This window comes from Mesoplodon mirus (assembly GCF_964341445.2).
Source record: "Mesoplodon mirus genome assembly, chromosome: 6".
In the NCBI taxonomy this organism is placed as follows: Eukaryota; Metazoa; Chordata; class Mammalia; order Artiodactyla; family Ziphiidae; genus Mesoplodon; species Mesoplodon mirus.
The window spans coordinates 45,644,961-45,661,615 of record NC_138982.1 but is presented as its reverse complement, the minus strand read 5'-3'; the positions used below and the strand labels follow the sequence as shown (position 1 = coordinate 45,661,615).

At 42.1% G+C, this 16,655-nt stretch overlaps 1 protein-coding gene across 6 annotated transcripts in view; it reads right to left on the bottom strand.

Moving 5' to 3' along the window:
* Positions 1–404: 404 nt before the first annotated feature.
* Positions 405–16,655, bottom strand: part of LOC309806916 (UPF0524 protein C3orf70 homolog) — a 112,207-nt gene continuing 95,956 nt past the window's right edge. The window contains exons 2-3 of one of the 6 annotated variants that reach the window (XR_014294453.1): positions 2,538–6,288; positions 405–798 (exon numbers count right to left, since the gene is read on the bottom strand). Coding sequence is in view for 1 of the 6 variants with exons in the window: in XM_082625971.1 (XP_082482097.1) it covers positions 5,732–6,288 (557 nt within the window). In the remaining 5 variants the exon portion in view is untranslated. Of the gene's footprint in view, positions 799–1,323; positions 6,289–16,655 lie in introns of those variants that run through there. The other 5 variants (XR_014294454.1, XR_014294455.1, XR_014294456.1 and 2 more) reach the window with 5 other exon arrangements.

The following is a 16,655-nucleotide window of genomic DNA, read 5'->3' as shown; positions in this document are numbered from 1 at the left end:
AGAATGCACACTTCGTTAATGAGATTAGCTGTCTGCAGAAGTCACTTTAAAAGACAAGTTATCTTTTGTGAAGGCAGAAAGAGTTAGCCTAGACTCATGATTAAACATAGAAGAAGCAGGCTTCCCTGGTGGCGCAGTGGTTGAGAGTCTGCCTGCCGATGCAGGGGACACGGGTTCGTGCCCCAGTCCGGGAAGATCCCACATGCCGCGGAGCGGCTGGGCCCGTGAGCCATGGCCGCTGAGCCTGCGCGTCCGGAGCCTGTGCTCCGCAATGGGAGAGGCCACAACAGTGAGAGGCCTGTGTACCGCAAAAAAAAAAAAAAAAAAAAAACATAGAAGCAGCAATGGCCAAATCAAAGCACTGAGGCACCTGCAGAAAGATGCTGAGCATGTGTATATGTTGGGGGGAGGTCCACGTGGAGCACAGAATGGGGAGGGAGGGAGAAGCCTGGTGGTGTCTGGGTGAGGGAGGCATCTTCTTGGTCACGGACAGGAAGGGGGCACCCTCTGCTCTCCTCCCCACTCACTATCGGCCTCCTGGCTTAGCCTCCATGGCCTCTGAGGGTGGGAAGGGCTACAGGAGGGTGCAACGCAGGAAAAGGGCCAAGAGTATGAGCTCCACAGCCAAGGTGACAGTTCAAACATGACTCCGATTTACTTACAAGCTGTGCCACTCTGAACAAAAATGTTTTCTTTCTTGAGCCCTTTTCCTGATTTGTGAAGTGAGGATGCTGAAGTCTCTCCTTCAGAGGGCTGCTGTGAGGAACACTCAGAGAAAGCAGGAAGGCAGCTGTTGAGCTATCATTATTAATATAAACAATTGTATTATTTCTATTACTGATAAGCAAATTTGTTTAGCACTCCCCATGAGGTTATTCAATAAAGGCCAACCCCAAAGCTGTTCTTTTCTTGGTGTGAATATAAAAATTAAGCTCCTGGACCTGCCACGCTGAGGCTTGGACCCTCAGCCTTGGTGACCTAGTGACTGCACCCCCGAGGCTCAGCAGGGCAGCGGCCTCCCTGGATCCAACTTGCAGTCAGAACTGTCTTACATGGAATGTATGAACCGAACACATAGCTTGTAGCATTGTGTGAAATAAATACCGTTTGTGGGGGAATGTAATTTTTATTTGTATAAACCTAATGCAGCCAACAAAAAAGTTCTTATTATAAATAAAGGGTTCTGGGAATTATCATCAGTGGTGACCGTGAGTGTACAGTATGCATAATAATAATTACCTGCAGTAAGGATTTGTAAAATTTAAATGGAATAATGATGTAAACCACTGATTTCTCAGCACAAAGTAAGCACTGGATATAAATGTTTCACATTTTGCAAATGGGGGCTTTTGTTTTTGTTTCGTTAGGCTCACACTGTGTTATTATTTAAATCAGACAGAACCTCTCTAAAGTGGGGTGGAGAGGGAGGATATTCCAAAATTCAAAATATTGTATTTGTGCTGGTAAAAAAGAAAAAAATCACATTTATTTTACAAGGTAGTATTTTCCTAAAGTATTATACAGAGAGGAAAGTTGAGCTGTTTGTAGGAAAACAGAATATAATTTTAGGAAATTACACACGGATCAACATTGTGCTTAAAACTTTAAAACAGACAGGTTTTAAAAAAATCACACAGTGAGTATTACAGGGTACGAACAGCCTTAAAAGTACACATGAACACGATGTTATGGAAGTTCAGCATTAAAACTGCTACTGATGATTTGCTTTCAGACTTGTTCAGACTATTAAGAGAGCACTGCTTCAGCCTTAACAGAAAGAACTCAAAGCACAAACAGAAACGCAGCCCTTTCCCAATACAGTCAACTTTCAATTATCCGTGACAACGAAAGGGAGCACTGAGATAAGAAATTTTCTGAAGATAAATAATTCCAAACTTAGTTTTGAGAAGTGCCCCTGTACTTATGTTTGGATGTGAGAAGCACTGACATCCCTGGAATTGACAGCACTGAGTAAAGTGCGGAAACGCCCACTTCTTTCTCCCCACCTCAACGGGAAGAGACACCATCGCACACGACAGAAAAGCCCAAAATACAACTGGCCTCCGTAATGTGCTCACACCTCCTCTGGAGAGGGGGAGAGGGAAGCAGGAAAGAAAACCCACGGAAGCTTCGTTTTCCTCATGTAAAAATCCAAAACATGTCAACGAAATCTTGCAAACAAGATGGAATAATCAAGTGTTGACTGTATAAATATTATTTTAACTTGTGCTTTTTTTTTCTTGCCTAGAAGTATTTATACCACCAAAATTATTTGGATATTTTGACAGCTTTCTAAATTATCTGGTTGCATACTATTGCCCAAGTAGAGAAATTTGCATAAAAGGAGTTTATGATCGCCCCAAAAGAACTTTGATGTTTCAAATAGGCCAGGAAGTAGAGATTAAGACATAAAACCACCACTCCCAAGATAAAATCAAATCCTAGATCAAATCCAAAAAGTACCTCAGGAAAACAACTTCATGGTTTTGTTCTGGTTTTGGTGATTTTATTTTCTGTTTCATTTTGTACTGTATTACCTTGAACTACAGGTCTTCCCCTTCCAGGAAAGCATCTGTTTTTCTTCAGGGTTTTCCTCAAATTTGCATTTCAGATCTTGAAAATACCTAGATTTGATTGTAAAGCTTCAATTGTTAATGTACCAAACAGTTATAACGACAAAAGCATTTTAATTGCTTTGTCATTTCTCAGAAAAGTCATGAACACGTGTGAAACGAAAATTCTAAAAGAAATCTTGGTTAGATAAGAAAGCTAAATTCCACACAGCACTTATTTTGTATGTTCTACCTAACAGCTTTTACGCCAACTTTCAAAAAGTGGGAATGGTGCCAGTTTTTGATAAAAGCCCAAGAAAGCAGTTTTTCCACCCACACAGCCCAACTCTTTGCCCCAAGTGAGCAAAGGTCCAAATGATAAAGCTTTCGTATCTCTCAATGTACAAGTATTAATCAAAAACCTATTTAACGTGGCTGTGTTCTATGTCTATAGTACAGACTGCAGTCTAAACATTTTCTAAAAGTGCCTATAAATATGCTTATACAAATGAGCAATACAGTATCAGGATTACAGAGAAATTCTTTCACATAATACAGAACAGAATAGGCCTAGAATTTAAGTTGAAACTACGTATTTTTATATCCTTATCAGTTGTTTTTGTAATGCAAGCATTAGAGAAACAATTCTGGTTCAATCATATATGATTTTCAGATAATTATTAACAGTGCTAGGACCAAAAAAAAAAAAGAATTCTTGTTTGTGCTTATTTAGAAAAGGCTATTTTGAGATCCAGGAGCATCTGATATTTAGAATCCTGTGGAACATCTCCAGTTCTATAAAATAGAAGTGAATCTTAGTTTTTAATTATAAAGAGTTTGTGCAAATATTTAAAGTGATTATCAACTAGTCTTAAATCCAAAAATTCCATTAAAATCATGGCTAATCTGAATGGCAGTTCAGGAGTTTAAACAGGAACATAGGCAAAAGTCATAGATATTACCATATAAAGTGCCCAACCCTGACACAGCCAGCCTCAGAAACGTGGCCCTGTGCCCATGGATTCCCATGGCTCTCGAGACCTGGTGGTCGACTCCAATTAGATTAACAGATGGAGGAGAGAACTGATGGGAATGGTGCAAAGAAAGAGAGCCTCGTGTTCCCGCCGGGGTTGCAACAAGCCCACCCAGAGTTAGGTGAAGACAGGACCCTGGCGTCACCCTGGCTGCAGCTGGCCACTCAATCCTGGGCAGTGCTGAGAGCCCAGGGCAGGGCTCAACAGCTGTCTGTCCCTAAGCCCCTCTCCGTACACCCTCCTCCGCCACCCTCTCCTGGGCCCCGCTGTACCTGGAGCTCTGCTCACCACCTCTTGGTTTGACTTGTTGAGTCTTTACGTTTCAACAAGCGGGAACTTTATGCTGGCTGCATTCTCATCTAGCACAGAAAGTGTTAACAAACACTGCTTTCAAAGGAATATGCGCACTCTGCTTTCTAAACCCTATGGCTGCTTGGGGCACCTAAATCTAACAAACTCTTCTAGCCAGTCACATGAACTACACATACAACTAGGAAAGCAGGTTCTGCCTGGAGTGATTTGTGAAAGATGCCAAGTGGAGGCTTCAGGGAAGGACACAACAGGCCTCTTCTTATTTCTTAAAATACAAGCTAATGTGACACAGAAGATATGTCATGAGATGATGCCATGAGAGTGCGCTCATGGATAGGGTGTAGGAAGTATTTCTCTAGCTCCAACTTTGACAGTTCTGGTTTCACGTGGGCCATGTTTTAAATTTCCTGGATTCTTAACTATGCCTCACAGACGGTATATTTGGAGAAACAGCAGGTAACTGACTCACACAAGAATACCAGTTACAAATGGAGATTAGGAGCAGAATTCTGAAGAGAGATAAATAAGAAAGAATCATTTACTATTTTATGTGTGCAGGAAAAGAGAATATTTACAACAGCCCATGAATATTACTGTTGTAAAGTGAATGAATATTACAAAATATTTTCTCCTGACTTAGCGAACTATTTCAACTGTTTTTGCATTGGCATAAAAAATCCATGCATCATACTGAATTCTAATCCAGTTCTCACCTAAGCCATCCTAATGCTTCACACAACCAAATGAAGCAGAATTAATCAAACCTATTAGATTCATTCCTAATCCCTAAAGGACTGCTGTCTTTAGCACTTCCATGCTAACTAAAACTATGACTGATTTTTTTTCTTAAGACATCAGATGTGGCTGCCTCCTAAATACCTATATAACTCCTAAAAGTTTCCCCCAGATTTGAAGAACAATTTTAAAAAGCAGGGATATGTTGGGGAACCCACCCAAGAGGCCAGTTCAAATGGTACAACATCCCCAGCTAGCCCAGGCCAAGTACAGCTCTCCCTTCCCTGGGTTCCCAGGGCACTCTGGGTCCCATCACCTGCATGTGTTACCTCGCCTACTGGACTGTGGTCCCTTCCTGCTGGGAGTCAGGCCTTATTCACTCTGTATCCCTGAAGAGCGTAGGCACTCAGCTAAAGCTGGACTGAGCCTGAAACAGAAGGTGGAATCTCTTCTGAAGTGAGGTCTAGCTCAGCCCCAGATAACGGAGGGATGTGCAGACACTGGCCATAACTAGGGGCTGAGCTGGCCTCCAGTAACCTCCCCGAAGTAAGCCAGGACAGCACTGGCCCAGCCCCAGTGCAGGCGGTGGGGAGACAGGGAAAGGGACAGAATGGCATCAACCAGTGCACACCTTGAGGGGTCACGTGAACCACTTTCCACACGGGACTAGCAGAGTAGGGGTGCTCATCAGCACGCCAAAAGCAACGCCAAAGAGTTGTTCTGCGAAGAACTGGCTATTTATAAAACAGTATCTCCTTCACTCTGGGTAGCTCCTCAACCTGATCCGTGATGCTCTGTGATCATCACTTCATCACATCATTGCTTTCAAAGTTCCCAGTGAAATTAAGGCTGGGTCACAATTCATGACACCAGATGCTACATAAAAAGGAAGTCAAGATACAAAAGAAAACCATTTATAAGAAAAAAATGTCTTGATTATAAGACTAATTTAAAAGTGAAGCTAAATCAGCAGACCACTGAACTGGTATGGTTGTTAGAGAGGGGTAGAAAACATCGACTGCATTGGAAAAAGGATCCATCAGACCAAAGTACAAAAGCTCAGCATGGATCAGAGCACGTGGCTTCCTGCCTGGACGCTCACACGGTGGTTTCTATTGTTTCGATCACTTCCAGATCAGACTGCGAAGGGGAGAGAAGGGTGCACTCGTCTGGTTCCCAGCTGCTCTCTGGACTGTAATCTTCCTCTGAACTCAGTTCTGCTCCTTCTTCTGTGTCCTCATCACACGACTCTACATAGTGAGCCCCGATCGCATTGATCCCAGAGTCCTCAGAACTTGAGGGAGAAGAGCAGTGATCTATTTTTGGCATATTGCTCTCTTTTGATATTAAGGCATCGTGTGCAGAGACCTCCTCGGGGCTAATTTTGTGGGAATGTGGCGCCGGCTGCTTCTGCACGTAACACATCTTCCCATTAATACATTTAACCTGATAGTTGTCAATAAAGAGGTCTGAGATCATACAGTACCTTGGTGAATCAGGGGGGAGGGGAGGCTGGAAGACAGATGCAAATTTCAAAAAGTGTTCAGCGAGGGAGACTGAGATCTGAATGGTGTTTGTGGGTTCCCAAGGCTTCGCAGGAATCTCAGTGCTTGGAAGCTGTTCCACAGGGGTCATCGGTTGATACACGTATTTGCCTGCGGGGAACACAAAAAGGCAGCTGAAATCTAAGAGTACTACACACACTACATTAAGGTAGCCATAATGGTTTCGCTCTGAGGACTCAAAATGTTTTTAAAAATATTTCAATAACATCTCAGAAGAAACTAATAATAGAATCGTTCAGAATTGTTATAATCAATTAAAAATATGACACGGTACCATAACATCATGGTGTTTTCATCTAAGAAACTCAACACACTTTACAAATCTTAATTTATATTTGAGTCTCTTTAATGCCTCTGGAATAGGTGGGTGGATACTATCATCCTTATTTTTCAGACAACTTGAAATGATTTACCCATCATACTAAAGAATGTCCACATTATAGTATGGTAAAAACATACTGTAAAATAGTATAATATACCATAAAATTATAATTCCATTTTTATCTTTAATAATTATATGCTAATATAGACATTTAAAATTTATCATCAGGATTATGACAAGACTTTCACTCTTCAGGTTTCTATGTTTTAATCAGAATACACATACACACACACATTTAATAGGTAACGGCCTATAGCATTGTCCTGGTCACCCTCAGTGGCCAGGGTCAGGTGCAGGGTGTGACATGATCTCTTTCAAGACCCAAAGCTCATCAGTGGCCAAAGCAGGAGATGTTCTCCCTGACACCAATTCCACAAGCACAACCTTAGCCAAGCAGAAGCACAGGCAGATGCAAGGGGGTGACCTGCCAGATGTTTCTAGAAAACCAAGAAGCTTATCCCCAAACCTTCCCTCTGCCTAAGTGTTTCTCACAGAGTTTATGTGGAAGTGAAACCTAACTGGATCTGTTCCTCCTGCATCTCTTTGCTCATGCTCTTTTTCTTCACTCAACAGTTAACAAAGCCTCCCATGTACCAAGTGCTAAGAAAACAGATAGAGATGACAATTGCCCAGTCTGTAAGCCTAAAATGATTTAAAAATAGAAATCTGGGGGAAAAAAAAAACAACTACAAGTCCCAGAGACAGAAGCCACAAATGTAGGCACCATCTTGGGTTTATTCCTAACGTAGCTGATTTATCAATCAGTCCATACAGTATCTTCTGCACATATTTATGACACTGTTTTTAACCTCAATGCTATCGCCATTTCAGACCAGATAATCCTTTGTTGAGGGGCTGTCCTATGCACTGTAGGATGTTTAGCAGCATCCTTGGCCTCTACCCACTAGATGCCAGCAGAACCTCCTCCCCAGGCTGACAATCAAAACATCTCCAGATGTTGTCACATACACCTGGAGGCAAAATCGCCCTCGCTGAGAACCACTGATTTATGACCCCCTCGTGAGCATCTCTTTACAGGCAAATCACCCACTATGCTCTGCAAATGGGAATTTGTTTTAGTTCTTAGTCAGATCGGAAATTCTAGGATAGGGATCACATTTGTAAGGAAAACTACCTTAGATTTTTTAAATAAGTTCATTAAGCCATGGACGAATAGCAATTTTAGACCAGAAATGTGAACGGCAACCTGTGCCACAGACAGTGCAACATCTGATCTTTTAAGATCCATCAAGCCTGCCTGTAGTTCTTACCTCTGTTTCTTGACGCCTGTACAAAAAAGTAGGCTTAGATGCCACAATTTCTTTGTAACTAAATTACTCTAAAAATACAGTCAGCTTCATTCTGGAGTAAGGGAATTCCCCTGGCAGTCCAGCGTTAGAATTCCACACTCTCATTGCCAAGGGCCCGGGTTCAATCCCTGGTCTGGGAACTAAAAGATCCCACATGCCACGCGGCACGGCTAAAAAAAAAAAAAAAAAAATCATTCTGGAGTAAAATTGTTAAGCCTTTGGGGTCCCAGGTCTGCTTCCAAGCCTGGACATATTTCACACAAACCTTATGGTCTAACAAGAATACAAGCAAGAACTCTCATGCCTGCCTGGGAAATTATTTAAAATATATTGGGTTGGCCAAAAAGTTTGTTCAGTTTTAAGTAAAAATAAAAGACATTTTTCATTTTCATGAAGAACTTTATTGAACAACATATTCACTAACCGATCCGACTTTCTGGCCAACCCAATACCAGCTACCTTCAATTCTGTTATCTGTAAAGGAAGGGATTACTCCTTGTCAGGCAAAGTCCAAGTCAGGCAAGTTCTAACAGTTTGGTAGGAACTCTGCATCCAAGCAGAGCGGCAAAAAAGGCAGACTTTCAAGACTCCCCTCTGATCTGTCAGCCCCAGGATTAGAGAAAGATGAGTCTGGGCAGGGGACAGAAAAGGGACTGGGAGAATTTAGGGGACTACTCCCTTCTGTCCACAGAGTAGTGAACAAAACATCTGGAACGGAGGTTTGGTCTTTTCTCTGCTTGGGTGGTAGACTGGTGGTTACTAAGACCAGGAGGCTATGGATGGCAGGCGCTCATGAAATGCTTGTCGCAGATGCTGATTAAGCTCATTCTGGCCCAAGTAACCTATGGTTTAGTTACCCACTGGTCCCTTCTCAGGAACCATAAGAGGTTCCTGAGACCCAGAGGGATCAGGGCTTTATCTAGTCCAAAGGTGGAGAGGATCCTGCAGCCTGACTTTGGGCCTTCTCTGACCAGCCTCTCCTACTCTCACCTAACCCCCCTTGCTGCACCCACCCCCTTACCCACCTTTGTGCTTCTTCATAATTTGCTTTTTCTCTTCTTCTCAGTTGTTCTACCTCTTACTTTCCTCTCTCCTCCAAAGCACCATTTTTCTTTCTTGAAGTGTGGTAAAAGTAAGAGAAATGCAGCTTGGAGAGAAAGGTATGCTGCATTCCAGATTACATTTTCTTCTACCAGTCACACCTATTAAACATGCTATTCAGAGCTAGAGTGACAGCCTGTTATCTGGTGATACTGAGATACAGATGCAAAGAGGAAGGCAGGGAAGAGAAAAGTAATAAAGATGGCCAGGATGAGAAACAGTTTAGTAAACATCTTTTAAATATCAATGATTATATAATACTATATTGTTTGATTTGCTCATAAACATATAAATTATAAAACAAACTTATATCAAGGATTTAGTTTTGTAAAGAGTCCAGAATGGGGACTTCCCTGGGGGCACAGTGGTTAAGAATCCGCCTGCCAATGCAGGGGACACGGGTTACAGCATCATAAGAAGTTACTGGCTTATCCTGTACTCCCCCTGCCCCAATCCAGGAATCAGCCATTTCTCCAAGGAGCCCTAGCTCCTTTCTTACGAACTTACACATTCTTAAGCTTATTCTCAAAATACTCCTGTGAAGTAGAATCTTAGTTTGCTAATGACTCGTTCAGCCACTCACAAAATTCATCCATACGAAAGTGAAGACTACACCTCATTACACTACTTAACACCCATTTTAAAAAATAATATAAAAATTAAAAATAAACTTCATAAACGCATTAATTTATATGGAATCTTTTTCAAGGGAGCTCAAATCACATTCTCAATAATGAAACTGACTAATCACAATAGGTTTTTGTGATCAATAAGTGAAAAATAAATTTCATATATTCATGTTTCTTTTCAGGAAAGCTGGTTCGACACTTCAGGTGTTGAACTAAAGGCCAATCAAAACCACTAAATAAGTAACTTACACTATTCTTTTAAAGTCTTGGTTCATAATTTTTCTGATTGTTCTTCCCCAATGGTGTTTAGCAACAATATGTAGTACATACTGTTTTTTTGTTTTTGTTTTTTAACATCTTTATTGGAGTATAATTGCTTTACAATGGTGTGTTAGTTTCTTCTTTATAACCAAAGTGAATCAGCTATACGCATACATATATCCCCATATCCCCTCCCTCTTGAGTCTCCCTCCCACCCTCCCTATCCCACCCCTCTAGGTGGTCACAAAGCACCGAGCTGATCTCCCTGTGCTATGTGGCTGCTTCCCACTAGCTATCTATTTTACATTGGTAGTGTACATATGTCCATGCCACTCTCACTTCATCCCAGCTTACCCTTCCCCCTCCCCCGTCCTCAAGTCCATTCTCTAGTAGGTCTGTGCAGACCTACATACTGTTTTCACCATGCCTCAATGAGACACTAAAACAGATTTTTGTTTTCATCCTGGTGGAAAGAAGAAAGGGACAGAGGGAGAGAGGGGACACTTAATTACTTTCTCAAGCTCATGTAATAAGGCAGAGTTCAGTTCTAGAGCCCAAGCCCTGTGACATCCTATGTTCGTTCTTCATGAGAGTACTCATTACTTAATTAATAAGATTTATCTAATGCTCTTATTAGTTTACACTGTCATTCTCTGCCATTAACTTCAGCTAATATTCCCATCTGTAGCACAGTTGTACGTATATAGTAGATACATTCCCTAGTAGGAGTTTCTTTCTTTTGGTTGTAGAGCATAAAGGGAAGGCGGGTGGGGACAAAGGTAGAAAATGATTTATGTGGCCCCTTAAGCTATTGTATGTACTTTGTTAAACTAGTTTTTAGGATCAGTGTGCATTTTGATTTTTAAAAAAGATCCTCTGGAGGGGAATGAGCTTTTTGCTTTTACAGATAGTTTTATGACTGTTAAATTGTGTGTCACCTTAACACATGAACTACACTGCTCTCAGGGAATGTAAAGTTATTTTAAAATTAGCCTAAGTAAAATATAATTAAAAAGGTAAATCTACTGAAAAAAACTGAGTGGCCTAAGGGAAACTGCATGCACAGTTCAGTTCTTTGATTTTATATAGTGAATCACAAGTATGCTTATTTTAGTCCCAAGGGCATTCATTATATTGAATATTAAATATTCTTATTCAGCTATTTCTGCAATGTACATTATTTACTTAGTTGAGTAGCATATCACAAACTAAAAGCAAAAGAACCTAACATTTATTATCACCAATATTTTCTGTGGCCTTACCCTCTACCACCCTGCTCCACGGACAGTAATATACCAATATTTTTGTACTTCAATCTATGAGAACAATAAAGTTCATACATTGCTCAATACATTGAAGTCCCCAATCAGAAATTTATGCAAGATCCTAATTTCTTCATTTTTCAAATCGTGTAACCTTTAGTGAGGAGGAACATATTAATGTAAAGCAAAACCCTAGTGCGACAGAGCCCCAGAGCATGGTTTATTTACTCAGTTAACAAATACTTATTGACTATTAACCATGGTTATACCACTGAATCAGATGCTGCGGGGAAATAAAAAGTACAATGTGTGGTCATGCTTCAAGGAGCTTCCAGTCAAACTGGAAGATAAAAAATAAAGTAAAAATAAAACACCAGTTGAGCAAAACTGTAAGTATACAAGGGCGTTCACCGAGCAGCGGAATAGGATTCCAGGCTTCACTGAAGGACTGTACCTGGCTGTTAAAAGACACACACCTGTGGAGTAGCAAGCGGAACTGCTCCAGGCCAGTTCCAGAGCCAGAATGTGTCAGCAGGCATGTGGGGTGCACAGAGTCGACCAAGAGAGCAAAGGAGGATGAAGTTTGTGAGGAAGACAGAGGCTGGATGGGGCTCAGAATGCAAGGCCAAAGTGTTCGTGTTTTGCTAACAATGGGGAACCACTGCAGATTACTGAGGAGGCAAGTAATAACAATAAAAGAGGGATTTCAGAGAATTTAGTCTGGTAAAGATGTGCAGAGGGACTGGAAAGAGAAGAGCTGGGGTTAAGGGGAGGCTATTACAGGGTTTCAAGCATGACATTCTGATCGGACTCAAGTCACCTGGCTCAGTAGAGGAAGGAACACAAGAGACATTCCCAGGAAGGTGGCAGATCCTGGGGGTTCAGGGCAAGGACTGGGGCTACGTACTGGCTGTCCAACCTTTATCAAATTAACAGTCCCATGCTTTCCATTTCCTCAGGGTAAAGTGCTCAGTGCTCTCTATCTTTTAAAGCACTGACTCAATGCCTGGCACACTGTATAATTCTATTATTGGTGTTGCTTATAGAAGACAGGAGCTGCCTGCAGGTCTCCAAGCCCCTCTAGAGGCTTCCCAGCTTTGCCTTTCTACTCACTTCCATTTCTATCTGCTCCACTCATAGGATGGGCACAGATAAAGTTGGTCTAAAGCACAAATCAGACTTCAACATTCAAGCTACCACCCTCTCCCAGTTGGTTTTACACTCAGATCTGGAGTTAAGTCAAACTGGCAAGAGGGGGAATGGAGGAGGTGGAGGAAGTACCACAGAGCAGCCTGTGCAGGGCAGGAGCCCTCACCAGCAGACCTCTACAGTCTGCACTGCTCTGGGCCACAATTTTGACACCCTGAAGTAGGGAAGCCAGTACAGTGAGGCCTGCCTTAAAAATCACATTTCTAAAAGTGCCATAAACCAACGAGAGAGAGAAGCTGCTCACCACATTTACCAAGTTAGAGTAGCCAATGTGAAGAGAGACATGATGAAGCCTCTATCCTTTTTTAAACCATGTTTATTCCTACCTGAAGCCAAGTCTTCTGGTTTGAGGGACAGATACATGTAAAAAAAAATTTGTGTATTTTAATAAGTAACTACCACTGAAAAACTAGGGGTAAAGAGAAGTGTAAAATGCATCCCTCTTACGATCCAATTTGGGTCACACAAACATCTGTAAACACCACAAGAAGAAAGAGAAGTATTAAGTTGTGGGGTATACACTATATAAGGTGCAGGAACCCAGAAAAAGTGAGGGCTGGAAGGGCTAAGAAGAGGCTCCCAAGAAACGAATATAAACTTAAGAAGAGCTAGGACCTGGACAAAAGAAAGTAAAGTGGCAGGCTTTGTGCAAAATCCAGAGGTGGAAGTAGTGTGGGCTGTCTCAGGGGCAGTGGGGTAAACAGCCTTACTGGAACAGAGGGTCTCCTGCCACGAAATCAGTCTCATCACAGATAATCTAGAAAGAGAGCAAAACCCTTCCCTTGCCTAAGGAGACTGGATACCATAAGAGCCACTCTGCTGAATAAACTGGCACAATGGAACTCCTTGAACTTGTAGACACAGACAGTTGCAGTTGGGAAAGAGCCCCTTGTAGGGCCAGAAGAGTTCGGAAACATCCAATAGGTAAGTCTGGCTAAAACAGGCCATAGTAAAAAAGGGGAAAAAAAAAAAAGGCAGAGAATGAGAACTCTCTTAGGCTTTCCAGTTCCTTTTAGGGGGCCAAATAAGGGTTTCATGGAGTGAATATCTCTACCTCTTTATCCTTAATCTCAGAAGTCCTACTTATCCAGCGGGAGCGGTTCTGTAGAGTTGGTTTTAATACAGTAATTGGTTAGAAAAGGGATGGCTGAGGGAGTCTTCTAAGGATGGTTCACTGAGGATGAGATGAAGCATGAAAAACCATATGTTGAGAAAGAAAAGGATGGGTGCTGACAGAGCACACAGAGACTCAACCACTATGTATTAAGTAACTGCACTTTGCAGTACAGGAAAACATTGGGAGAGAAGCCTGATGGAGGGAAAGAGGAATAAGTGAAAAGTGGCTGACTATGGATCACTGCAAGGTAAGAAAAGCTGTATGAGTACCACCCCTTTTCTGTCTGAAGATGGATGACGATGATGATAGTCATTACCTTTGATTTCTTTATAAGAAGCCTTGACCTTATTGGCATTTTATTAAACCATCTCAGCCTCCTACCTTCCTCTGCATAAATCAATAGTGGATGGGCTGAGTTACCAGGCTAGCCAACAGATTTCTAAAACTTCAATTAGAAAAAATTTGAGAACAAAGAAACTCCCTATGGGAGGGAGCACAAGTGGAGACGAAGAACATGAAGACTCTGGCGCACTTTTCTGCCATTCCCCTAACACACAGCTGTGTAGTTCTACAGATCCCAAAGAAGTTGTTAGCAGCCATTAATCCAGTGGACAGATAATCGTGACCGTCTAAAACTAAGGGAAGTAATACAAGACATCTGTCACATTCATCTATTGATCTGGGAATAAAAAGTTCAGAAAATTCCCAAGAAAAGGATGCTAATCAGTCAACCTGATCTAAGAAAATTAAGATCTTAAACCATCTGTGCTTTTCACAGGGGCTCAGTAGATATTTACTGAATATAAAACAATACTTTTTTTTTTGTTAAAGGTTATTTTTGTAAGGAGCATGTCTGTGTTTAGTCAAGAACCTCATTTTTAAATTTATACAAACCAGTATGGCATTCTGGATCTTTATTTTTTTATTAATCAGTCACAACAATAATAAAACACATTCTAAGTATCAATGAGATATAATTTAAAATCAAATTATTAACATTTATTTACAAAAATTTATATTTCCCAATAGAATGAAAGAAAATATATTCACCATGTTTTTTCTTTAATCAGTTGTTATAATTACCTCTCATTTCTCTTGGACCTGTGATTAGGCCAGCCAATTTTAAAATCAGTGCCACTGGGGAAATCCAGAGTTAGGGGTAAGAACTTACAAATTTACTACTTACAGCTAAATAGCATCTCTACTTAACTATTCATTTAACTACTCTAGAATGGGGACAAGGAGGCTCAGATGATGGCACCAAAACTCAACTTGGAGATCTGTTCCTAGACTACCTCTCCTCATCATAATAGCTGGGTTGTAAAATATATGGAGAAAGTCACTTCACAGTTGACACTAAGCTGTAAAGAGGAAACAGGGGCCCAGATTATTATGAGATTATAAATGTGCTAGTATCAACTAATGCCTCTCAACTCCAAATTTTCCTTTCAATATATGTTCAGCCACAGTGAACAGAATTCCTTAAAACATTTTTCTTCTACACTGAGCAAGATGCTAAATTTCTCAGTAGAGAGCACTAGAGGGGCACTACAGGAGGAAGGGGCTCTCATGTTTGCTGCACACAGGCTGGGATGGGGGAGAATGAAATCTGCTGGAGGTCTGCCCCAACCGTGAACCCAGAATGTACGATTCCTTGGCAACCTTGCGGTTTTGGCCTGGCCTGGTGATAGCCTTCCCATGGCCCTCTCCACATGCAAACCAGCGTTCTGAAGGCCTTCTGCCTACATCATTCCCTCCTGCCTACCCAAGCCTATGCCACCTTTGCATACCCACACCCTTAACTGCTCATTGCCCATGCCTTCCTAGCACTCCAAAGGGCTGCTTCCTGCTTGCCCAGCAAATTCAAACCAGTACAGCCGGGCTTCCCTGGTGGCGCAGTGGTTGAGAGTCTGCCTGCTGATGCAGGGGACATGGGTTCGTGCCCCAGTCCGAGAAGATCCCACATGCCGCAGAGCGGCTAGGCCCGTGAGCCATGACCACTGAGCCTGCGCATCTGCAGCCTGTGCTCCACAACGGGAGAGGCCACAACAGTGAGAGGCCCGCGTACCGCAAAAAAACAAACAAACAAAAAAACAAACAAAACAAAAACAAAAAACAGTACAGCCTGGGCAAAGAGGCAAGCTTCTCTGCTATTCTGTGGGCTGAACTACACTTTTTCCAACAAGTTTTGAACCCCAGTCTTGGGGAGGCGGAATTCCTTGCACCTTTGTCTTTCCTGGGTATATATACTCCCTCAGCTCAAAGGAAACACACAGAGTTTCCTTATAACTTTTGGTCACTTATTTCTTAGAGTTTAACAATTCTTTGTTTGTTTGTTTATTTATTTATTTACTTATTTTCCCTGCATTGGGTCTTTGTTGCTGCACACGGGCTTTCTCTAGTTGCAGAGAGCGGGGACTACTCTTCCATTGTGGTGTGAGGGTTTCTCATTGTGGTAGCTTATCTTGTTGCAGAGCACACGCTCTAGGAACGTGGGCTTCCGTAGTTGCAGCACACAGGTTCAGCAGCTGTGGCTCGTGGGCTCCAGAGCACAGGCTCAGTAATTGTGGCACACGGGCTAAGCTGCTCCACAGCATGTGGGGTCTTCCAAGAACAGGGCTCGAAACCGTGTCCCCTGCATTGGCAGGTGGATTCTTAACCACTGCACCACCAGGAAAGTCCAACAATTCCTTATATTAAACTTCCCCTGTGTACTCTACTACATGGCTTCCATCTCCTGATTGGATGTAAATTGATTCAATGACCAAGGTCAAAGTGTGGGATTTTCTGTAGGACAGGGGTCCCCAACTCCCGGGCCGCGGGGGAACCAGGCCACACAGCAGGAGGTGAGTGGCTGGCAAGCAAGCGAAGCTTCATCTGCCACTCCTCATGGCTCGCATTACCGCCTGAACCATCGCTCGCATTACTGCCTGAACCTTCCCTCCCACCCCCGTCCATGGAAAAATAGTCTTCCACAAAACCGGTCCCTGGTGCCAAAAAGGTTGGGGACCGCTGCTGTAGGTGGTACTGCCTGATCTGTCTACTGAGAATGCTTTAATATAAGTACTATATTAAAAAATTAAGTAGTTTATGTATTTGGAGCCTAGACTAAGACATTAAATCTTATGTATTAAAATATTAATCCTTTAGATGTTTAAAACTGGACAAACGGATAAACAATTAAGT